This window comes from Eucyclogobius newberryi, unplaced genomic scaffold (assembly GCF_026437365.1).
Source record: "Eucyclogobius newberryi isolate DKJ021-1_F unplaced genomic scaffold, fEucNew1.0.hap1 SCAF_12, whole genome shotgun sequence".
NCBI classification, from domain to species: Eukaryota; Metazoa; Chordata; class Actinopteri; order Gobiiformes; family Gobiidae; genus Eucyclogobius; species Eucyclogobius newberryi.
Window position 1 is genome coordinate 8342259 of NW_027315746.1, and position 26242 is coordinate 8368500.

The window sequence follows — 26242 nt, forward strand, 5'->3', positions numbered from 1 at the left end:
AAAGTCTCTTCTCTGAGCCACAGGGGCAGTGCAGAGACCTGAGCACAATTTAATCTTTCATATGCACTTTATATTGGTGCATTTTCAACACAAGGCCTTTCTATAGGATGTTTTTATGCTTTATTGGCCTCTGTTTGTGCCGTCGTATGTACAAACGTCACATGTGTCCGTTGAGCTGGCGCCGCACAGTTTCAGCACATTATGGAAAATCAATGGTCACATGATTTGAAGCCATCGGATCGACTCCCTCGACGACACAAACCTGGAGAAATACTGTCTGCGTGTACATGTACAGTAAAGTGCAAATACATACCATAAATAATTCACATTTACTCTCATATTACTTATACACGACTCAAGGCCCAGTATATAATCTTTGTCAACATCAATGTTTTTGTTTAGCTGTGTCAGATTTTGAATCGTTATTATTCCTTTAGCTCCTTTTGAGCTTCATGAAACTCCATGAGGAGTTCTTTGGTTCGTCAGCAAAACCATTAACGATGCACTTTGATACTTGTATTTATAACGCTTGTACCTTCTAATTGAAGTAATCTTTCTGTAGAAGGGTAGTACAAGTTTGCAGCACGCGACATGAAACATTAGGGCTGCACAATAGTTCGCAAAAGTATCAATATTGGATAAACTAAATATACTAAATATATTGCGATAACACCAGCTGACAGAAATGTACTGTCTTTTTGTTTTTTTTATTAAAACCTTATTCAGGCTTTAGTTAGCTTTTATTTAGTTTTGATTTTGTTTCTGAACTTGACTACCGTATTTTCTGGAGTATAAGTCACACCAGTCAAAAAATGCATAATAGAGAATAAAAAAACATATATAAGTCACATTTTTGGGTGAAATGTATTTGATCAAATCCAAGACCAAGAACATTTCATCTGTAAATGCAGTTTAAAATAATAACAGATGAGAGAACATGGTCAATAGGTGTACGTATGCTAACGCTAACACCTTCAGCTACATGACGTATGCTAACGCTAACACCTTCAGCTACATGACGTATGCTAACGCTAACACCTTCAGCTACATGATGTATGCTAACGCTAACACCTTCAGCTACATGACGTATGCTAACGCTAACACCTTCAGCTACATGAGGCACAGACAGAACTGTGGTAAGTGTCTGGTATGTTAACGTAACATATGAACAGTTATTCAGATAACTATAGCATAAAGAACATGCTAACAAGTTTAGCAAAGCATCAGTTTTACCCCAAATCACTAAATCCATTGAATTCTTCTTCCTCTGTGTCACTTCTAAACAACTCCACAAACTCCAGAGGAAGAGGAAGTGCTGATTCTTCTTCTGCGTCGCTTAGAGCCTAGAGCGCCCTCTTGTGGTTGTCAGTGTGAAAATAATGAATAATATCACATATAAGTCGCTCCGGAGTATAAGGCCAAAATTATGTAAAACGGTGCAACTTATAGTCATTTAGTTGATAATATAATACATCCATGCTCCAGAGGAAGTGCAGATTCTTCTTCTGCGTCGCTTAGAGCCTAGAGCGCCCTCTTGTGGTTGTCAATGTGAAAATAATCAACACGTGAAATGCGGTTGCCAGAGTGAAAATAACGAATAATAACACATAAAAGTCGCTCCGGCGAAATTATGAAAAAAGTCCAGAAGCTATCAAATAAGGTGCTTATAGTCCGGAAAATACGGTAACATATTTCCTACTTCTATTCCTTTACTTACCGTCTGTTCTCCCTGGTCTTTCTTGTTCTTTATGTTATGTTATTTACTTTTTGTGTGCGTTTTTATGGGTATTTATTTCCAATTTTGATTATTCTCATGTTTTTATGTTGTTCTATGTTCTAAAAATAAAAATACATAAGTAAAGAATTGTACTAATATATAAAGGCATGAACGTATTTGTTTGAATAACACTTAAATTATTATGTCAAAATCAGCCTGTGTAGTCCTAATATATTCGTGATTATGTTCCACCTTAATTACTTTATATGGGCTCCTTTATATGGCAGTACCGGCTCCTGCCAGTAGGGGTCAGTAAAGTGGCGATAACGCTGTATCATACTCTTCATTTTCTACTCTCTTTACCCTGGAGGCTGATTCCAGTTTGTAAAATGCTACATTATTAAAAGACCTGACTTTCCGGCAGCCTAAAGGCGTCACACGTGTTTTTATAGACTCAGTTTCCATAGCGATGCCACGGTCATAGTAGCTCGACCCATTTATTTCATTTCTATTGCACAAACAGGTGCTGTGCCACGCTGTAATGAAGAAACACGCAATATTCTGCTCATGTTGATGAAATATGATGCTTTATGGCTTCACACTGGGACCAGAAGTCGATAGTGTGACCGCTTTATTGTAGTAACAAATATTATGGGCCACAGTAATAACTTTATTTTTCACATATACAATATAATAGACACTATACTATACTTCAATGAAAATATATACATTTCCTCTGATTTTAAATGACATATTCTCCTCCTGATTTTACGTTTTTTTTTTGTATTGAAGAAGTAAGAATTTGCTTCCAGGGATTTATTTTATTTATTTATGTTTCATTTATTTCACGTGAGTCAGTAAATACAAATAAGTACAAATGTCAGTTTATTTATTTAGGGACAGTGCACAATATACATGAAGTACAAGAGAAGTACAAGAAGCAGTAAAAATAAGTACATGTCATGAGTTTTGTTTCTTATTCAAGCTCGAAAAGGAGTGGCATAATAATAATAATAATAATAATAATAATAATAATAATAATAATAATAATTAAAGATATTGCCATCTCTGTCTTAAATGAAATCATACATCATAAAGGCATAATCGCGGATCTATTTACATTCAACCTCTGCACAAAGATGTCATTTTCCATCACATTTTGCCACCACGTAGTAAAAATACTTGGTTTGGCGCTGGTTTGGTTTGTATTATGTGAATTATAGCATTTGTATTTGAAACATTTCTGAAGACTTTACATTTATTTATTTATTTATTTTCACCCGCCAGATCTGTTTTTGTACAATAAAAGTAATATTCCAACCCTTTTTGAGCAAACTACACTGTTGTAAATAATAATACAACAATAATAATAATAAATATAGCCGCAAGCGGCAATGATCGGCCCTCGCCACGCCGCCGCCACACCGCCGCCACGCCGCAAGAGGAGGGGGCGCTAACGCGCCCCAATTGTCCTTTTATCACGCCTACTGCTGAATCTGTGACGCTGTCACATCTTCTCCCCTTTGTTTTACCATCAAAAAGCAATTTTATTTTGAATTCTTGGCAAAATGTGCGGCTTTGCCGCACAGACACCGTGACTCTTTGAATGAAAATGTGGATAACTTTTGATGGTCCTGAAGATGAGTCTCACCAAATTTCAGGTTAATAGGGCTGACGCCCTGGGAGGAGTTTGTGAAAGTCTAAAGTGTAAACATGTTCTGGCCCCATTGGAATAACATGGGAGGTTTCGGTCATCGTTACGGCAACGCCATAACAATTATGACATGGGTCTCATTGACTTTTTTGATGGGGATGCTAAAATTGAGTTGTGTGTCAAATTTCATATAATTTCGCAAAACTAAACATTTAACCTCCATATAAAATCTGTAGGGGGCGCAGTGGCGCCAAATGAATTTATTTCACTTCAAGTAGGTTTAGGGCAAAGAGTTTAACAACTGATTCTAATTTGACGCAATTCGGACTTTATCCGCGCAAACGGCAGAAATTTTAAATATGGGAGATTTCTGAAATTCTAGCTACAGTTTGCGGCTTCGCCGCACAGAGACCGTGAGAGGTATCAATGTAATTTGGATAACTTTTGATGTCCCACTCCTCAGTAGCATTTTCACCAAATTTCAGCTTTTTAGGGCCAACGCCCTGGGAGGAGTTCGTAAAAGTACGACGTTTGGAAAAACTCCGAAGTCATGTTTAGCCATTTTTGAAGCAATATGGCCGACATTTGGTTGGGCGGACGGCGTTGCCGTTATAATATTTTTTACTTCTCTTGTCACCATCTACCTCTGCGCCAAATTTCATGATTCTACGATCAGATTTTTCTTGGGTCATTTCCCATCTCTCAATGCATTTTTGGTACATTTGGGGGCGCTGACGCGCCAATTTTTTTTATTTTAGAAAAGGGAAATAGCCAGAATGTAGAGAGGCACGATTTTTAGAGGTGTGAACATTTTTGTGACTTTTCGTCAATGTTCACTGGGTGAAAAATAGGGGGGTTGGTCCCGAGAAGAAGAAGAAGAAGAAGAAGAAGAAGAAGAAGAAGAAGAAGAAGAAGAAGAAGAAGAAGAAGAAGAAGAAGAAGAAGAAGAAGAAGAAGAAGAAGAAGAAGAAGAAGAAGAAGAAGAAGAAGAAGAAGAAGAAGAAGAAGAAGAAGAAGAAGAAGAAGAAGAAGAAGAAGAAGAATATTCCGATGCGAAAACCATGTTTCCCATTTTTCAAATATCATAAACTATACATTTTCGGAAAGCGCTCGCGCTTTCCTACCTCATGGTGTGGGTCCCTGGTCACTGACGGGTACTTTCGTTAATTTTGAGTGGGCTCCGCCCACTTTGTGTTTCTGGCCCTCTATACAGTAATAATGTTCAATTTTTGCATTGCATGCTCATATGCACGGAACATGCAAGAGATGGAGAACGTATTCGTGAGCTACTTAGCGCAAATGAGTGCTTTATATGGGGATGACGACCGCTTCACGGTCGTCATCTCAATGTAAAGTGCTCGTTTAGTGCGCACTTTTGCACGGGCTTCGCCCGTTTACAACGGTAATGTTCCATTTTCCTACTACTAATTAGTATGCACGGGGCGTGCATGAGTGAAGGAGTGCGTTAGTGAGTGTTTGGAAGTGGGCGAGCGCTTCGCGCTCGATTTCGTGCGCACTACGTGCGCACTTTCGCAGCCGTGCTTCGCACGGCCTTACAAGATTAATAGGCCTCTTGCCAGCTTGTGGCGCTCGGGCCTAATAATTAAATAATAATAATTGGGGGGAAAAAATTAAATAATGATAATAATAATAACAATAATAAATAAATAAATTAATAAATAAATAAACAAATAAAAAATAATGTATGTTTTTAATTCAAAAAAAATAAATACAATTTAACAAAAATAAAATAAATAAAATAAATAAAATAAATAAAATAAATAAAATAAATAAAATAAATAAAATAAATAAAATAAAATAAATAAAATAAATAAAATAAATAAAATAAATAATAATAAAAATAATAATAATAGAGAAGTGTAGAAGGAGATGACGAGTTCAGCGCTGTAGGACATTTCTCTTTCCTTAAAGACAAACACGCTGGAGTTCAAACTTGAGCTGTTGGCGGTCCTCAGACGCGGCGGGTCACATACCTCCTCCCCGCGCCCGCCTATGTCTGCCTCTATAAATAATGCCCTCTGCGCGCTCAACATAAAGCGGAGTGTCGTTTGCTGCCTGCGCTTTAGGCTGCGTAAGCTCCCAGTAGAACAGTATATAACACCAGCGGCTGCAGCTTCTCCGGGAACAAGATATCGACAGCGCTGAACCCGAGGAACCCGAGATAACGCGCAAAATGCATGGAAAATATAGAGACGATAGATTTATTATTCAGGTAGAGGTGGTGCTCAGTGTTGTTACGTAAAAATACAGATACAGTAGCAAGAATGAAAATGAAATCAACTTAAAGTGATGTATGACAGGTTTTTACGATGTTCTAATATTGACTTTACTTGGTGTATTTGTACCTGTTGTAAATATGAATTACCGTATTTTCCGGACTATAATTAGCACCTTTTTTCATAGTTTTGGCCGGGGTGTGACTTATATTTATATTTATACTTTTACTCCAGAGCGACTTATATGTGATATTATTTTTATTTTCACACTTGCAACTGCATTTCATGCTCCAGTGCAACTTATATATGTTTTTTTCTTCTCTATTATGCATTTTTTGGCTGGTGCAACTTATACTCCAGTGCGACTTATACTCGGTATAGTTTTACACCAATCGAGTTGGTATGTGTGGAGAAAACTTTGAAAAAACTATAAAATGATAGAACGTGACATCACACAAGGATCACTCATTTACACGAAGAAACGACTTCTTTGATTCTAAAAATTAATTCAAGAAAATAAAGTCGCTCTTTTTTCGCATTTTTATTTGTCAAATTTAAAGAATTGTAATGATGAGTTTTTTTCCCAGTGTTTGCTGTAATTTCCTAGTGTGATGTCATGGATTATAAACAAGAAGTGGAAAATATAAACCTAAAAAATGTGCTATTCTGTGATATCGTTTGTATACTTATTAGCAGAATTTTAAATATATCTATTCTAACTGCATTTTAGACAAAGGCACTTTAAATTCATGTTTTGAAATGTACTTTAATAGGAAAAAAGCTAAAGTATTTCAACAGTTTAAGCATTAATTGATGTGGTGATTCCGTTTAAAGATTGTCCACATTTTTGGTCAATCGTAGTCAATTTCTTATTTGTCCCGCTGAATTTGATGTGTACTTTTTTATTTGCACAAAGTCAGCGCTTGAACTGGAACACTTTAGTCAGGAGTTTGTCTTGAATGTGCCAAAAATAACTCCTCAAACCAGAAGAAAAGTACAGACCGCTGCTCTCTAATGTAATGAAGTAAAAAGTACAAAGTATCCACAACAACTTGACTTTACGCTACTTCTACTTTTTACTTTGTTACCTTCCAGCACTGAATTCAGGAAAAACATCATTATTGGAACGTTTAGCCACGTTTGAAGAATTAATTATTTCAAATCTAAATGGGAGTTCTGCAGTTTATTCTTTGTATGGCAAAGTTTTCAACGTGTTTTTTTTCTGACCATGAGCCACGGAGAATGCACTGCTTCAAGTGGAGATATGCGAGATATGCAATTATTTTTAAGTGGCTCAAAATATGCACATTCTCAGAAATAGTTTTGCACAATTTAATGTTGCTTTTTCTGCCTGTGTGTTTGGGTCTTGTCTAGGCAGGAAAATGCATACATTAAATCAGATTATATAGGATTCAGGAACAACTGGGACATGATGGAACTATTATTATTATTTTTATTGTTATTATTTTTTCATTATTTTTATTATTATTATTACTATTGTTATCATTATTGTCATCATCATTATTATTATTTTTAAATATTATTATTGTTTTGTAATTATTACATTATCATCATTATTTGCATTATTATCATCACCATCATCATCATTATTATTATTATCATCATTATTATTATTATTTTATTATTATTGTTTTTGTTATTATTATTATCATTATTTGCATTATCATTATTATTACTATTATTATAATTATCATCATCGTTACTATTTTTTTTATTATTATCATTATTTGCAATATTATCATCATTATTATTATTATTATCATCATTATTATTATTATTTTATTATTATTGTTTTTGTTATTATTATTATCATTATTTGCATTATCATTATTATTACTATTATTATAATTATCATCATCGTTACTATTTTTTTTATTATTATCATTATTTGCATTATTATCATCATTATTATTATTATTATCATCATTATTATTATTATTTTATTATTATTGTTTTTGTTATTATTATTATCATTATTTGCATTATCATTATTATTACTATTATTATAATTATCATCATCGTTACTATTTTTTTATTAGTATCATTATTTGCATTATTATCATCATCATTATTATTATTATTATTATCATTATTATCATCATTATTATTATTGTTATCATCAAAAAAACTGATCAACAATGTATATTTTTATTATAGACAGTGACCAACATATTGTTCATAATTTCTTTGCAACTAAATATAGGGGGTGTGGGCGGGGATAGGGGGTGGATGAGAACGGGAATTTTGCTCTTCAGTTGCAGCACAATAAAGGATTAACTCAAACATTCAGGAATCAAAATGCAACTTTGAGTAAACTACTGGAAAGGAAAAAGATCTAGGTTTTAAAGTTAATTTTAAAGTAGAAAATATGCAAGAGTGAGTCCTTATATAAATTCTACTCTTTTGTTTTAGAGAGAACAGTCACACGTTCATTTATATACATTCGGAAAATAACTCACAGTTCAGTGTTACTTTGGCAGGCCACAGGCAACAGAAAATATCAAAATAAAAGCTAATATCGGTATAATATAATATAATATAACAGTTTTATGCCACTGACACAATAACCTTGAAGCATAAAAACGCCAGAATGTTTTTAGTTCACAAGAAACATGTAAAACTTGAGCCGCGGTACTTTAATTGCACAATAAAACACACAAGTGGTTAATTAGAGTAAATAATGAGTCTGTGTTTAGCGCTTAAATCTTGAAAGAACAAATAAGTGCATTATTACTTCAAACAAATGAGGAAAACGTTCCCCACAAATGCAAAGAATCACCATTTCCCCCAAAACAGTTCCAGCTTTACTGAACTGAACGATGAGATGATTTAGTCATTATTTTTCCGGCGAAATGTAAATAGTAATAATAATACAATGATGTTGCAGTTTGGAGAGTATTTGTTGTTAAAATCCATGTATTAATTCAGTTTAGCCGCTTCAATCCATGAAAAGTTGTAGTAAATGTGTCCGTGCAGCGTTTGTAAGACACAAAGAGAAACAAAAAAATCATTATTAAAGCAGTGCACGGTCTGTAACTTTAATATGGGAAGAGCTGGTCCTCCATACGGATTTAAAATGTACTTATACCTGCATAAAGCTGGAGAATATATCACAATGGAGTGAAGATAATCTACATTTGAATAGTGAGTCCTGGTATTATTTCTATTGTACATCGTTTATATTAAAAAAATGCTTCAGAAAGAGTTGATTGAAAGCAAAAATGAAGAACTTTCAAATAAGGCTGATATTTGGGGAGATTTTAACACATCACATCACATTTTATATCGGGATTGTCCAAACAAGTATCGAGAGTATTTTGTCAGCATTTTCCATGACAAAAAGAAACACTTTGGGTGTGTTCTGGTCTGATCCCGGTCCGAGTCCAGTTAAATCCTGATGAATTTTCTCCTGTTCTAGTTCTGGTTTAGTCCTGGTTTAGTCCTGGTTTAGTCCTGGTCTAGTCTTGGTTTAGTGATGGTTTAGTCTTGGCTTAGTCTTGTTTTAGTCTTGGTTTAGTCTTGGTTTAGTCCTGGTTTAGTCTTGGTTTAGTCTTGGTTTAGTCTTGGTTTAGTCCTGGTTTAGTCTTGGTTTAGTCTTGGCTTAGTCCTGTTTTAGTCTTGGTTTAGTCTTGGCTTAGTCCTGGTTTAGTCTTGGTTTAGTCTTGGCTTAGTCCTGTTTTAGTCTTGGTTTAGTCTTGGCTTAGTCCTGGTTTAGTCCTGGTCTAGTCTTGGTTTAGTCCTGGTTTAGTCCTGGTTTAGTCCTGGTCTAGTCTTGGTTTAGTCCTGGTTTAGTCTTGGCTTAGTCTTGTTTTAGTCTTGGTTTAGTCTTGGTTTAGTCCTGGTTTAGTCTTGGTTTAGTCTTGGCTTAGTCCTGTTTTAGTCTTGGTTTAGTCTTGGCTTAGTCCTGGTTTAGTCTTGGTTTAGTCTTGGCTTAGTCCTGTTTTAGTCTTGGTTTAGTCTTGGCTTAGTCCTGTTTTAGTCTTGGTTTAGTCTTGGCTTAGTCCTGGTCTTGTTCATGTTTGGTTCCAGGTTCAGTCCTGGTTTTACTCCATGTGCATGTTCCATGTTCTTTGCCTTGTCAAGTTATAATTTCATGAATAAACCTGTTGCTTTAGTGAAAAAAAAATAACAACAAAATCAACTGAGCTGTTTTTATCCTAATCGCGGTTCAATTTGCATTTGTATTTGTTTCCAAAGACAAACCTGATGCACCTGATGCACTGAGAATGACACGAGCTGAGAACAAACTGCACCACAATGTTCAATATCGCACCAATATCCATATGTGGGAAAAGCCACCGATCTATAAATGATCCATGACCTTCTTTAAACTGTTTATTTATGTGAATAAGACAATCGTTCATATTTTTTAACCTAAAGTTCCTTTGACAGGTCGGATGACTCGTTGAACTAAATATATTTAGAATTTTGCTAAAGAAAATTATAAAAATGTTATCATAAAATAGCACATTTTTCAGGTTTATACTGTCACTTCCTGTTTGTAATTGATGACATCACACTGAGAAATTACCCAGCAAACACTGGGCCAAAACTCATCTAATGTCACAATTATTTTTATTTTATTTTTAATGAGAGCACCTTTATTTTTGTTGAATTATTATTATTTTTGGTGTGTAAATTATGCTTAAAAAATGATTCAAACTGTGCTCTTTTTGTGCTCTTTTGTGCTCTTTTTGTGCTCTTTTGTGCTCTTTTTGTGCTCTTTTGTGTTCTTTTGTGCTCTGACGTGTCCATGTGGTTTCTTCTTCTTTGCAGCGTTTACTAAAATGATCACGATAAACGGACAGGAGTACCATCTGCAGCTGGTGGACACGGCGGGACAGGTATGACTCATGCTTTATGTCCTTTACATTCAACATAATGAGCTAATTATGATGTCACGAGTCACGAGTCGATCTGTGACGCACCAGACACAAAATGTCACAAAGAAGAGCCACAAACACACGAGTCATTTAAAGTCAATCGTTTCCAACAGAATTGTGATTATACTTGAGGTTAGAGGGTTTTAACCCCAAACATGTGTTTAGGACTAAACCAGGACTAAACCAGGACTAAACCAGGACTAAACCAGGATTAAACCAGGACTAAACCAGGACTAAACCAGGACTAAACCAGGACTAAACCATGATTAAACCAGGACTAAACCAAGACTTAACCAGGACTAAACCAAGACTAAACCAGGACTAAACCAGGACTAAACCAGGGCTAAACCAGGACCTAACCAGGACTAAACCAGGACTAAAACAGGGCTAAATCAGAGCTAAACCAGGGCTAAAAAAGGACTAAAACAGGACTAAACCAGAACTAAAACATGACTAAACCAGGATTAAAACAGGACCTAACCAGGACTATAACAGGACTAAAACAGGGCTAAATCAGAGCTAAACCAGGGCTAAAAAAGGACTAAAACAGGACTAAACCAGAACTAAAACATGACTAAACCAGGATTAAAACAGGACCTAACCAGGACTATAACAGGACTAAAACAGGACTAAATCAGAGCTAAACCAAGGCTAAAAATGACTAAACCAGGACTAAATCCGGACTAAACCAGGACTTACTGAGGAACAAACCAGGAAGAACAGTCCGTATAAACGTGTCTGGATGTGACTAACCCAGTCTAACTCAGTCTAACTCAGTCTAACTCAGTCTAACTCAGTCTAACTCAGTCTAACTCAGTCTAACTCAGTCTAACCCAGTCTAACTCAGTCTAACTCAGTCTAACTCAGTCTAACTCAGTCTAACCCAGTCTAACTCAGTCTAACTCAGTCTAACTCAGTCTAACTCAGACTAACTCAGACTAACTCAGTCTAACTCAGACTAACCCAGTCTAACTCAGTCTAACTCAGTCTAACTCAGACTAACTCAGTCTAACTCAGTCTAACTCAGTCTAACCCAGTCTAACTCAGTCTAACTCAGTCTAACTCAGTCTAACTCAGACTAACTCAGTCTAACTCAGTCTAACTCAGTCTAACTCAGTCTAACTCAGACTAACTCAGTCTAACCCAGTCTAACTCAGTCTAACTCAGTCTAACTCAGTCTAACCCAGTCTAACTCAGTCTAACCCAGTCTAACTCAGTCTAACTCAGTCTAACCCAGTCTAACTCAGTCTAACTCAGTCTAACTCAGTCTAACCCAGTCTAACTCAGTCTAACTCAGACTAACTCAGTCTAACTCAGTCTAACTCAGACTAACTCAGTCTAACCCAGTCTAACTCAGTCTAACTCAGTCTAACTCAGACTAACTCAGTCTAACCAAGTCTAACTCAGTCTAACTCAGTCTAACTCAGTCTAACTCATTCTAACCCAGTCTAACTCAGTCTAACCCAGTCTAACTCAGTCTAACCCAGTCTAACTCAGTCTAACTCAGTCTAACTCAGTCTATCTCAGTCTAACTCAGTCTAACTCAGTCTAACTCAGTCTAACTCAGTCTAACCCAGTCTAACTCAGTCTATCTCAGTCTAACTCAGTCTAACTCAGTCTAACTCAGTCTAACTCAGTCTAACTCAGTCTAACCCAGTCTATCTCAGTCTAACTCAGTCTAACTCAGTCTAACCCAGTCTAACTCAGTCTAACTCAGTCTAACTCAGTCTAACTCAGTCTAACTCAGTCTATCTCAGTCTAACTCAGTCTAACTCAGTCTAACTCAGTCTAACCCAGTCTAACTCAGTCTATCTCAGTCTAACTCAGTCTAACTCAGTCTAACTCAGTCTAACTCATTCTAACCCAGTCTAACCCAGTCTAACTCATTCTAACCCAGTCTAACCCAGTCTATCTCAGTCTATCTCAGTCTAACTCAGTCTAACTCAGTCTAACTCAGTCTAACTCATTCTAACTCAGTCTAACCCAGTCTAACCCAGTCTAACCCAGTCTAACTCAGTCTAACCCAGTCTAACCCAGTCTAACCCAGTCTAACCCAGTCTATCTCAGTCTATCTCAGTCTATCTCAGTCTAACTCAGTCTAACCCAGTCTAACCCAGTCTAACCCAGTCTATCTCAGTCTATCTCAGTCTAACTCAGTCTAACTAAGTCTAACCCAGTCTATCTCAGTCTATCTCAGTCTAACTCAGTCCTCGGCCGTGTAAAGTCTCTCTGGAAGGATCCTACTGGAATCCTCCTTCCTTCCTTCCTCCCTTCCGTCTTTCACGCTTCCTTGTCTCTTGCCAGGACGAATACTCCATCTTCCCACAGACCTACTCCATAGACATCAACGGCTACATCCTGGTCTACTCAGTCACGTCTAATAAAAGGTGCCGGCTCTCACGTCCTCTGCGGCGCCGCGTCCTCTCCGTCCTCTCGACACGTGTCCAAACTCACTCACCACGAGCCTCTTTTTTTCCCCCTCCGCAGCTTTGAAGTCGTCCAAGTCATCCATGAAAAGCTCTTGGACATGGTCGGCAAAGTTCAGTAAGTTTTCCGCCGTTTCTGTTGTTTTGGCTCCGTGTCGTTTTTTCTCACGCAGCGAAAATGACGTGCGTTTGCTTTCCCTCGATGTAGAGTACCAATTATGCTGGTGGGAAACAAGAACGACCTACACATGGAGCGGTATGTACAACGCCGACTTGAACAATTAATAGGACAATAATAAGACACACAGTTCAGCCCCGTACGTCAGACGTGCTTTATGCTGGTTATTTACTCCGGATATCACACAGTGTACCAAGTAAAGTACGTTTAGGGCAAAGCAGGGACTAAACCAGGACTAAGGTAGAACTAAGAATGTATTAAAGGATAAAAAAAGGATTAGGCAAGGTCTGAAGTGCGACTAAACCAGGTCTAACTCATGAATATATCGAAAACTAGTTGAGTTAAAGGATTGAAAGTTAAGCCAAAACTAAGCACACGCTCTTTTAAAAGGAAACCACTTAAACCAGGACTAAACCAGGATTTAACAAGGGCTAAACCAGGACTAAACCAGGACTTAAACTTGGTCCGATTCGTATTAAATCGTTTAAAGCAATTCCAGGTCCAATTAGGATTAAAGTGGGACTAAACTAGAACTAAACCTGGTCCGACTCGTATGAAACTATGATTTATTCAAGTCTGAAGGAAACTAGGACTAAAACAGCACAAATCAGGACTAAACAAAAACAAGTCCAGGGTTGAAAGTTTAGCCAAAACTAAGCACACGCTCTTTTAAAAGGAAACCACTTAAACCAGAACTAAACCAGGACTAAACCCGACTAAACCAGAACTAAACCAGGACTAAACCCGACTAAACCAGAACTAAACCAGGACTAAACCCGACTAAACCAGGACCAAACCAGGACCAAACCAGGACCAAACCAGGACTAAACCCGACTAAACCAGGACTAAACCAAGACTAAACCAGGACTAAACCAGGACCAAACCAGGACTAAACCAGGACCAAACCAGGACTAAACCAGGACTAAACCAGGACTAAACCAGGACTAAACCAGGACTAAACCAAGGCTAAACTAGGACTAAACCAAGACTAAACCAGGACTAAACCAGGACTAAACCAAGACTAAACCAGGACCAAACCAAGACCAAACCAAGACCAAACCAGGACTAAACCAGGACTAAACCAGAACTAAACCAGGATTTACTGACTCTTCTACTGTTTATCTTGATATTGACAAAACTGTGCAAAAAACATGGTTAAAACTGTTTAAATAAGGACTAAGTAAATATCAGGACTAGAAAGTTCAATAAATAAACTGTCTAACAAATTATCCAGCTCGCTAACTAATAAATCTAATACATAATATTTAAATGAATGAATGAATCAGAATATGAAACGTCCTGCAGTGAAACGTGGCGTGTCCCGTGTCCTTTTGAGGATTTACGCCTGACTCCATCGCCATATTTCACTCACATCTTTTCTGTCTTTGTATGGTGACCGACTGACTCCTCTTTTTATCAGCGTCATCAGTTGTGAGGAGGGAAAGGCGTTAGCTGAATCCTGGAACGCTGCCTTCATGGAGTCCTCGGCTAAAGAGAACCAGGTGAGTGCCATGTGCAGAGACCAAGTGGATGAAAGCGTTTGTTGTGTCCGTCCCGCTCAAAAACAACAGAATATATGCAGAAATAAATACTTACAAATACTGCAAGGCCCTATAAAAGTCAGGACTGCACAATTTTGCATAGAAATTCCTTTTTTTCTGTGATTAATGTTTCCAAATTAAGATTCAGTTCAGAAAATCATTCAGAAAATCAATAATTGTAATTATTTCAATCACAATGTCGTCGTAATTTGTGATTTAGAGGCTTTTTTTCTTTTTTTTAAGTAAAATCTGGTTGTTTTTGTCACTTTACTTTGTCATTCGGAAATAATAATAGGATAATAAACATCAAAATGAAAGAAAGATCAAGTCAAATCGTAATTATTTCAATCGTAATTTGTGATTTTTGTGGCAATTTCTTTTTTTAAAATATAAAATCAGGTTGTTTTTGTCTCATTTGTCACTTTATTTTGTCATTCATAAATAATAATAGGATGATAAACATCAAAATGAAAGAAAGATCAAGTCAAATCGTAATTATTTAGATCACAATGTCGTCGTAATTTGTGATTTTTGTGACAATTTTGGAATTTTTAAATAAAATCTGGTTGTTTTTGTCACATTTGTCACTTTTATTTTGTCATTCAGAAACAATAATAGGATAATAAACATCAGAAGGAAATGAAAGAAAGTAAAATCTGATGTGTCCTGTTCACAGCGTTAACATTTGACACAAGACGACATTTGACCTGTTAAACTTTACTATAATGATCATTTATTCATTAAATTATACACAATTAGGATTTAACCAGGATTTAACCAGGACTAAACCAGGACTATACCAGGACTAAACCAGGACTAAACCAGGACTAAACCAGGACTAAACCAGGACTAAACCAGGACTAAACCAGGACTAAACCAGGATTTAACCAGGACTGAACCAGGACTAAACCAGGACTAAACCAGGACTAAACCAGGACTAAACCAGGACTAAACCAGTACTAAACCAGGACTAAACCAGGACTAAACCAGGACTAAACCAGGACTAAACCAGGACTAAACCAGGACTATACCAGGACTAAACCAGGACTAAACCAGGACTAAACCAGGACTAAACCAGGACTAAACCAGTACTAAACCAGGACTAAACCAGGACTAAACCAGGACTAAACCAGGACTAAACCGGGTCCGAACCAGGACTAAACCAGGACAAAACCAGAACTAAAGAAGGAACAAAATGGAACAAACTTGGGCATAAAATGGATATAAAGTGATAACTCTGCACAGTGATTAGACATTTTACAATCTTTTCACATTTTTCTGATTCTTTCACTTCAATCAAGACATTTAAAGACACTGAATTGGTCAAATATCTTCTGGTTGTATTGCGTACTTTTGTGTATTTCCCAGGATGCTTCACTGTGTTGTTCTGGCGCAACAGTTAAACGGCACTAAACACACTTCTGACACTCGTACAGCTCATAACACTTCTGACACTCGCTGGAACATCCACATTCAGTCCTTTTCCTCCCATCTAAACGGAAACAAACACATCTTCTGTTTGCGTCTGCGTTTTATCGATAGAAACGACTTCTCGATGCGTTAGATGTGGAAATTCAAAATGGCGTGACTTTTACATGTGACTAAATCCTGTCGCTTTGTTTCTTTACGCTCTTTATGCTCTTTACGCTCTTCTAACCGTTTTCAGGAACTGCTGTGAATCCAGTAAAAGTGTCAAAATAATGACTAGATGAAATTAACTCGTTTTTCTCGATTTAGCACAGATATGACCAAAACAAAATTAAAATTGTAATTGTTCATTGTCTTAGGAGTAAAAAAAAATAATAACTTTGTTATTAAGCAAAAGTAAGAAACCTCCCATAATATTCCAATGGGAAAATCACCTCCTCCTCCTCCTCCTCCTCCTCCTCCTCCTCCTCCTCCTCCTTCTCCTCCTCCTCCTTCTCTTCCTTCTCCTCCTCCTCCTCCTGCTCCTCCTCCTCCTCCTCCCTCTCTTCCTCCTCCTCCTCCTCCTCCTCCTCCTCCTTCTCTTCCTTCTCCTCCTCCTCCTCCTGCTCCTCCTCCTCCTCCCTCTCTTCCTCCTCCTCCTCCTTCTCTTCCTTCTCCTCCTCCTCCTTCTCCTTCTCCTCCTCCTCCTTCTCCTCCTCCTCCTCCTCCTGCTCCTCCTCCTCCTCCTCCTCCTGTATGTAAAAGTAAATATTTGGTCCCTCTCCTCTCCATCGCGTAACGCACAAACACGTTGACGCTGTTATAACGAGCAGACCTTGTCGTCCCGTTTGCCCCTCGCAGACGGCGGTGGAGGTTTTCCGGAGGATGATTTTGGAGGCGGAGAAGATGGACGGGGGCGTGCAGCCCGGGAAGACCTCCTGCTCCATGATGTAGAGCCCACGCCGGACCCCCACCACCACCACCACCGGACACTGCACTGGGATATCCCGTTACTTGAAGGCTAGCTGCCAGTCCTCCACCTCAGCCGACGACGCCACGCCCGACTCCCGAGCCCCCCGAAACGTCCCATCTGACCCCCTAAAGTCAGTACGTTGACATGCCAGGAGAGAAACACGTGCCTTACCAGCCGCGTGGAGTTGTACAGAACAATCTCACTCCAGGTGGTAAGGCACTAACTTCTCATTAATTAACTGACTAATGAAGCAGCTTTTTAATCGCCGCATGTCTCCACCCGCGTGTCTCGACTTTCAAGCGCTTGTGACCATGTGATCGTTGTTTTTTCCCCCGCTCATTTACGCTTGCAAGTGTTCCGGCGCCGTCGCTCTGAATATGGATTTGTCTGCTCTTTTTGTTGTCACGTGTAGGATTCAGAAGCGCCGCGTGGCTCAGGAGCACTTTGATGTGACCATGTTTTCGGCGATGGGGCGGGTGACACCGGGTGACACCGTTTCAATTGTTAATATTGCGATTTAAAATGTCTAAAACACAAAAATAATGATCCGCGGAGGTCGTAGATTAACTGCATCAGACGAAGTGGATAAAACTAGCACTAGTCGCGTCGCGTGACATTACAAACTACCGTTCTATCTGACGGCTATTGGCTGCGGGAATTTACTTCAAATGTAACGTCAATGTCACAGTAACTTAAAGCGCCCCCTACAGGTCGGACCACTCACTGCACTAAAATGTAGTTAAGATAAGAATATTTAGAATTTTGCTAAAAACCTATATAAATTTGATCACAGAATGGCACATTTTTTAGGTTTATAATTTCACTTCCTGTTTGTAATCGATGACATCACACTAGGAAATTACCCAGCAAACACTGGGCCAAAACTCATCTAATGTCATAATTTTTTTATTTTTTTTTTATGTTAAAAAAAAGTTGTTTCTTTGCGTAAATTCTGCATAAACTTTGACCGGAATGAGTGTCCCTAGTGTGATGTCACTTCCTGTCATTTTATACAGCTTTTTCAACATTTTCCACAAATACCTGCTTGATTGGTGTAAAACTATAATATAATGTACACCAAATAAAGTCAAAATTAGAAAATTGTAAAAACCTGTCATGGGCACTTTAATTCCCGTGTTTAGAAATAATTTGATATTTTAAAGGATTTGCTTTGTCTAGAGTAGATTATACTGCGATTTGGCAGTTTTAAAAGGTAAAAGACGGACAAACGGAGGAACAGCGGCTCAGTGGTCAGAGCGCTCGTCCACAAACCCCAAAGTCGGGGGATCAATTCTCAAGTTGTGTTGTTGTGTTCAGTCCACTCCAGGGCAGACTGGTTTATCTACCGCAATAAAATCCATCGTTAAGGCGTGAAAAGCTCTTTTGCTATTAAGTAAGGTGTGGAGACATCCCGAGCCCCCCGAAGGCGTCGCCGGCCCACTTCCTTTTGTCCGATAGTGTAAAAGTCTGACCCCGCCTGCGCATGTAACGTACTGACTGCCCCCCCCCCCCTTTTCCTCCGTCATCCTCGTTTTCCCTCAGCGTGTTTGAGAAACTGTGATTAGCGCGGATATGCTAACTGACGCTAAACACGGGTGACTATAATCTGTCCGAACTGTTGTTCATTTTCATTTCCAAATCTTCTTTTTTTATGAATTGCTCTCTTTTTGACGCGCTTGGTAAAGAACTTACCAAGTCAACCACAACAAAAACAACAACAACAACAACAGCTGCAGTGGCCAGATGCATGTAATCGTCTGTTTAAAGGTGCACTACGTCACTTTTCTGCAGTGGGAAACATGTCAATCTCGTATGCATTCATTTACATGTGTATTTATCGCCTCCTAAAACAGTAACTTGCCCCAGCTACGTCATCTCCATGGAGACGGGAAGGTGGTGGGCACGCTAGCGGGATAGTGACATAGTGTACCTTTAAAGCACTGGAGATAAGAGAAGATGTTGTGCCCGCCAAACACCGCAGTTGCCCTGGAAACAGACAACAGTCACAGCGAAGAAGAACATCCAGCGTGAGGTAAAAATGACTCAATTTCAGACGATTAATCTTAATTTGAGTGCATTTTTTTACTTGTTTAGATTTCGTGCACATTTAATACAGTAAATTTGGAAGCGCACCAGAACAAAACCTGGACTAGATCAAACCCAAAATCAAGTTTATATAAGGATAAAATCGACTCAATTTAGGACCAAATAATGACAATGATGGATTAACTTTACAACCGAAATATGTAAAACTAGTATCGATTTGAACAAGTATCAATAATTAAAAAAAACAGGACAAAATGTGACTTTCCTGAACACTTTTAGAACGATCTTGAGCTTTATCAGAACTAATATAAGAAAGACCACATGGAGACATAATTAAATGCTATTATTTTGTGTTGAAAATAACTCTCTATTGCCTAAAAAAAGATAATTATGGTCAATCAATATCAGTCAATCATCACCGAAATGATATGACAATACTAATTAGACCGTGACATGTTAAGAGGTTGAAAACAATAATCCGGGACACGTGATGAATTAAATCTAATCAAAACATGCTCAAATTCAGATTTTCATTTCTGGAATTCAGCCATTTTAAACGGACGGCGGACATTCACTTTCGCTGTGTCGTTTGTCTCTCCGTTTTCCATCCGCGGCTGGTTCGGGCTCAAACGTGGAAGAGCGGGATTTCGTAAAACGCAGTCTCAAGATACTTCGGTGGTTTGTTCAGATGTTGTCGGAGGAGCAGACGCGCGCGATTATGTCACGCAACATCGGAAAAAAACGTACTTTTCTCACATTACGCGTAGGTTTTTGGCAGATGCGAGTTTGAGAACGTGCTCCCAGCTCAGTTGCATGTTCTCCGTCTGCTAAACTCTTCCTCGCAGTAAAAATGACGTCCACATCGACATGTTTTTCTCCCGTCTCGACTGAATTATCCGTAGTATCTTTTCTCACATTTACAAAATACCGCTCTGTCCCGCATCTCTTTTTCTACGACGTTCAAACTCCACGTTTCTCGGTTCCAGGCGGTCGCTGTCAGCCAAAAGACTCCATTTTCTTATGTTGAAAATGTTGTAAAAAAAATTAAAAATAAAAATGTTTTGATTGTAATCATTAAAAGCGAAAAGTGGTTATGTAAAAAATTGTGTTTGTCTTTTTTTCAACTTGCACAAAGTGGTTAGCACACAGCAGTTATTTGTATTTATGTATTAGTATTTTTTATCTATATTGACGTAGTTATTTTTGAATGTGTCGTACATCCAGTAATAATGGAAATCGCACATTTAAAAAGGTAATAAAATAAATGACGCACGTTTTTAAAGGGAAAAGTCAATTCAAGTATAGCGTTTGTGTCTTGATGGGTTTTTTTTTCTGTTTTTCCACATCAACAAAGAACATACACGGTGTAAAATATTGAAATAAGTTGGTTTTAACAGCGGAATCTCCCAACCTGAAGCAAGAGAGGAATTCCGCTCTCTGATTGGTTCAATTAAACGTGTTCAGAAGCAAAACAAACGTGACATGTTTTTGTAATTGTGAACAAATGAACATATTCTTCTCATATGATTTAAACGCTTCTTAACTCAGGTCACGAATAATGTTTATGGAATGTTTTTTTTTTAAATCTAATATGTACAATAATTAAATTTAAGATGAATTGGTCATTTATTAAAGGCTTTATAACGAGGGATTCATGCCTTTTGTTGCCCTTTTTCCATATTTTTCCCATTCAAAAACCTCTTTCCTGGTCATTTGCCCTGTTTCGATGAGTAATCACTATATAATGACTTTCATTTGAAAACATATTTGGGGCAATGATCTCAATAATAAACATTTAGTTCTTTGTAAAGTAATAGTCAAGCCTTGAGTCTAACTTTATCTATTTGGACGCAGGATCAATTTGACCCCGGAAATAATGGGAACATGTATTTTCCCTATAGATAACCCTTTTTCTATACTTTCCCCATAAAAAAAAACATGTTTCCTGCATTCTAGAGTCATCATTCTTGGTTAACGCTGATATTTTCACCATAAATTAAAGAGCAAACCTGTGTTCAATGAGTAAATATCATACAATTGGCAATAATAAACAGTAAAGGCAATAGATTTAGATTACAGATAGACAACGCTCATGATAAATTGCCCTGGGAAAAAGGAAGCCACGTCACACGCACATATTTTCACCAGTTTTATTTCTCATTGTGGTTTTGACAGTGAGTTCAGCGCCGCTCCGTTCGCACCCGTCTGCTGGATTCCCTCCAAAAGCGGCGTGGCGTTGCAGGATTTTAAAAGGTATTGCACATGTCGTCGCTGCAGCATTTCATCTGGATGTAGGCGTTCATCTTGAGCAGCTCGCAGTCTTTCAGAGCCATGCATTTCTGGTACTGACCGACTGCGATGGAACAGGAGGAAACACAGTGTGTCACTGTAATGCCAGACCGTGGTTACAATATAATGTACAGTAAGTTGCTTATATTGGGTATTTAACCATAAAGCGTACAGTCAGTGGACATCCTGCTGTACATTCTAAGCTACTGCTAACTGTTTATTTTTCTACAATACTAATAAAAAGTGTGGCAAATAAGTGTAACGTAAAGTAACAATTAAAGGCACAATGGCATTTAGTGGTAAGATAGGGTTAGGGTTAGTCGATGAGTCTTAAAAAATTTACACTTCAAAATTGTAACCTTAATTGCATACATTTATTTATTTTATTTATTTTATTTATTTTATTTATTTTATTTATTTTATTTATTTTATTTATTTTATTTATTTTATTTATTTTATTTATTTTATTTATTTTATTTATTATAGGCATTTCATTTATTATAAGCATTTTATTTATTATAGGCATTTTATTTATTATAGGCATTTTATTTATTTTAATTATTCTATTTATTTAAATTATTTTATTTATTTTATATTTGTTTTATTTATTTTATTTATTATATGCATTTTATTTATTTATTTTAATTATATTGTTATGATTTTTTTCATACCGTTTCAAAAATATTGGTCATTTCTAATAAACCAAAACACCTGATTTTTGCTTGAAATTATGAACAAATTACACTATAAAACAAGTATGAAAATATCTAGAAACGAGGCCAAAAATGTGAACCTGAAACTGTAAAAATGAAACTCGTCAAAACAAAGATTTCTGAATTCAAGTGACAGCACCGAGCAGAACTAATGTGTTTGACCATGAACGTCTCACATTAAACTACATAGTCTCTGCTTTTGAAATAAACACGGATTGTAAAACAGGTTTTTCTTCTTCCCACTCGAGAAATGTAAATTACGCTGCAACATTGGCACAAACTCGAACGAATCAATTCATGTCATAAGTTTCTTGTATATATTTTTTTCTTGCGGTCAATCTGTTGCACGTGCTGTAATGTACGAGACCACAATCCGGAGAGAGCCACTCACACGGGGCCCTGGTGAACTTGGCGGCCCCGCAGCTGTCTTTCCCCGGTTTGCACGTCTCCACGGTCAGATCGCACGCCTCCCCGGCACGCCTGGGCACGCACCTGTGGCAGTCCAGACATTCACCTGCAGGAGCAACGCAGTTTCAAACCTGACAGTGCGACGTTCACCATTCAGCAATCAAATCACATCACAACACCAACAGATGAAAACATAAATAATCATGTTAAAGCTGCTATTAGAACATCGTCACCTGTCTCACGAGCTTAAGTCTGGTTTAATGGATTTGGTGTGTGCTCGCCGAGATGAACTCACCGACTGTAAACAGCAGGGCCACGGCTAGTGCTAATGCTAACAGCTTCATGTTGAACTCAGAAGATCCTGTAGAGAGGGGAGAGAGAGAGAGGGGGAGAAGAGAGGGGGAGAAGAGAGGGGGAGAGAGAAAGAGAGAGTAAGAGAAAGTGGACGAAAAAGAGAGGGATTGGGAGAAAAAGAGAGCCAGAAAGGGGGAGGGAGGGAGAGAAGGAGAGGGAGAGAGTAAAAGAGAGAGAGTAAGAGAAAGTGGAAGACAAAGAGACAAAGAAGGAGTGAGAGAAAAAGACCAGAAAATGGGGACGGGGGGAAAGGAGAGAAGAGGTGAGACAGAAAGAGGGGGGAGTGGGAGGCAAAGAGAGAGAGAGAGAGAGAGAGAGAGAGAGAGAGAGAGAGAGAGAGAGAGAGAGAGAGAGAGGGAGGGAGTAAAAAAAGAGAAAGAGTGTAAGAGAAAGTTGAAGAAAAAGAGACAAAGTGAGAGTGAGAGAGAAAAAAGAGCAGGAAAGAGGGAGAGAGGAGAGAAGAGGTGAGAGAGAGAGAGAGAGAGTAAGAGCGTAAGAGAAAGTGGAAGAAAAAGAGAGGGATTGGGAGAAAAAGAGAGCCAGAAAGGGGGAGAGAAGGAGAGACAGAGAGTAAAAGAGAGAGAGTAAGAGAAAGTGGAAGAAAAAGAGACAAAGAAGGAGTGAGAGAAAAAGACCAGAAAATGGGGACAGGGGGGAAAGGAGAGAAGAGGTGAGACAGAAAGAGGGGGGAGTGGGAGGCAAAGAGAGAGAAAGAGACACAATTTGTACTTGAAAATGAAGATAAATCAAGTCTCCGTCATTATCACTGCTGATTTTCACAATATCACGAGTAAATACACAGCTATATTCAGAGTGCTACACATACACGTACGTACCTGTCGTAGTTTTCCTTATGCGCTGCCCCCAACAGCCCCGGACCACTTAAATATACTCCGCCTTGTGTGGGTCGTGTCGCTTTAAGGGGGAGTTTCTGGGCTAAGTCAACACGCCCGTCCTCCTCGGGCCGTTTCCCAGGGCGTAAAGTCCTCCATTATGCAACAAGCGTCCACCCTCGGCACACGTCCATCCATAATGGACGAGACCGCTGCAAATATTAATCTTTGACGTTTTTGTTTTATACACCCTGGGATTGGCGGCGTAAAAAGCCACGGCGCGTTAGTCAAAGGTCCGGATTATCGGTGGGAAATTGGCCGCGACATGATTCATAATTTAGAAATCGGAGAAGGGAATGTTGTGGAAACTTTTGTAAAAGCTGTAAAGTTGAGTAAAAGTACTAATGGTGGTGACTTTTCTTTACGTCTCAGTTGTAGACTTGGACCAAACGCCAAAGAGACGTTTAACAATTGCCAAAGATGTGTAAAGAGAGAGGTTATTTTCCCATATCATACCATTATTATGTATGTCTATATGCTGCAAATGTTACACTAACATGCTAATGCTAACATAATGTAAGCTTTATTGATTTATATTTGTCATAACTGTTTGCTATTCACGGCCTGCAAATCCGGGAAAGACAAAACTAATGCAAACTGTTAGCATATTGTGAAGATATATAGGTGACAGTTATTAATCAAATGTCGTGACAACATTCAGGGTGTTAGCATAAACGGCTAAAAAGCTAACAAGTTGAACTCTGTCCCAATTTCTTTTTAAGACACACTGTAACTTTATAAAACGATAACTGTTAGCATATTATGAACATCTATAGGCGACAGAATGTGGGTTAGCAATTAATCAATTTTAGTGACAACATTCAGGATTTTAGCATTAGCGGCTAAAAAGCTAACAAGTTGAACTCTGTCCCAGTTTTTTTTAAGACACACTGTAACTTTAAAAAATGGTAAATGTTAGCATAGTGTGAACATATATAGGCAATGGCATGTGTATAGCAATTAATCAAATGTCGTGACAACATTCAGGGTGTTAGCATAAGCGGCTAAAAGCTAACAGGTTGAACTTTGTCCTAATTTTTTTTTTAAGACAGTGTAACATTAAAAAAATCAATAACTGATAGCATATTGTGAACATAGGCGATGGCATGTGGGTTAGCAATTAATCAAATGTTGTGACAACATTCATGGTTTTAGCATAAGCGGCTACAATGCTAACAGGTTGAACTCTGTCCCGATTTGTTTTTAAGACACAGTGTAACATTAAAAAACAAGCAAGTTGTCGATTCTTGCTCTAAGTGACAAACAATTTGTCTAGTCTAGACTAGTTCATGCTGAAACCTGTAACAAAACAACACCAAAATGCCAATCAAGATGAAGTAAAGTTCATATTATTCAGTTGTTGCAGAATGAAATGGTAGCTAAGAATGCTATAATGTGCTTTAGCGTGTACCATTGTGTTGTTTTTGACCCCGCTGGCTCCCCATAGTATAGATAACATACATTTATTCATACGTGCCGTGTACTCTACCTTAAATAACCCCACGGTTGAACTATGTCTCGAAATGTGCCGGCTCGCTCAAAACGCAGATTACTGTACGCGAGAAGACGGAAAATCATTAACACCTAAAATAGATTTGCAAGTTTCCCGCGAGCGACATTTGACCGGCACTTAAAGCATAAATCCGCGTGGAGAGAGGCGTAGTTTTTAAAATGTCTCTCCCGGGTTATAGCGGTTTGAAACATTGGGAAGTAATGTAGTGCCGTAGCCTTGGATAAGTTTTACGAAAAGGGTGTAAGCAAAAGTATATGAACAAAATGACGCAAAAAAGAGTGTGGAAAAGTATTGTAGTATCTTCAGAAATGACGGAATAGTCCATCAAAAATAATGACTTTTGCCGGTTGTTTGAAAATATTGGACATTTTGACTATTATTGAAATTCAGTCACAAACACAATATTCAAGAAAAGTGCACAGTAATATTTAGTAATAAAGATTATGAGGTCTTCTTTTACTACTTCTACTACTTTCTACAACGACTTATATTTTCAGTGGTGACGCGTACAAAAGTAAAAGTACTTCTACGTAATTTTTTTCAGTGGAAACATTTTACTTTGACGTCGCATTTGAGTTGGTATTTGTACTTTCTTCTTCTTTACATGTTTGAAATGGGCTAAAAAATACTATTATGACTTAAAGTACTTTTCTCCACAGTTTGAGACTGGCTGAGGGCTTCTATCTGCGACTTATATTTACTAACTTACATTTAGTAACTTCTTTTTAGCGACTTCTTTATAACGACTTCTTTTTAGCGACTTCTTTTTAACGACTTCTTTTTAGCGACTTCTTTATAACGACTTCTTTTTAGCGACTTCTTTATAACGACTTCTTTTTAGCGACTTCTTTTTAACGACTTCTTTTTAGCGACTTCTTTATAACGACTTCTTTTTAGCGACTTCTTTTTAGCGACTTCTTTTTAGCGACTTCTTTATAACGACTTCTTTTTAGCGACTTCTTTTTAGCGACTTCTTTTTAGCGACTTCT

At 37.9% G+C, this 26242-nt stretch overlaps 2 protein-coding genes across 2 annotated transcripts in view; one reads left to right on the top strand and one right to left on the bottom strand.

Moving 5' to 3' along the window:
* The window catches only part of rheb (Ras homolog, mTORC1 binding), a 27610-nt gene extending 9672 nt beyond the window's left edge, over positions 1-17938 (top strand). Inside the window, exons 3-8 of the mRNA XM_072440720.1 lie at positions 10406-10473; positions 12817-12899; positions 13000-13056; positions 13147-13194; positions 14537-14618; positions 16926-17938. Coding sequence (XP_072296821.1) covers positions 10406-10473; positions 12817-12899; positions 13000-13056; positions 13147-13194; positions 14537-14618; positions 16926-17018 — 431 coding nt within the window. The 3' untranslated portion in view covers positions 17019-17938. The remainder of the gene's footprint in view (positions 1-10405; positions 10474-12816; positions 12900-12999; positions 13057-13146; positions 13195-14536; positions 14619-16925) is intronic.
* A 3383-nt stretch (positions 17939-21321) lies between these two features.
* Positions 21322-22854, bottom strand: ly97.3 (lymphocyte antigen 97, tandem duplicate 3). The gene is made up of 3 exons (XM_072440722.1): positions 22789-22854; positions 22477-22599; positions 21322-21436 (listed from the first exon to the last, which is right to left on the bottom strand). The coding sequence occupies exons 1-3, from the start codon at positions 22835-22837 to the stop codon at positions 21330-21332; spliced, it is 279 nt and encodes a 92-aa protein (XP_072296823.1). The 5' UTR covers positions 22838-22854; the 3' UTR covers positions 21322-21329.
* Positions 22855-26242: the final 3388 nt, after the last annotated feature.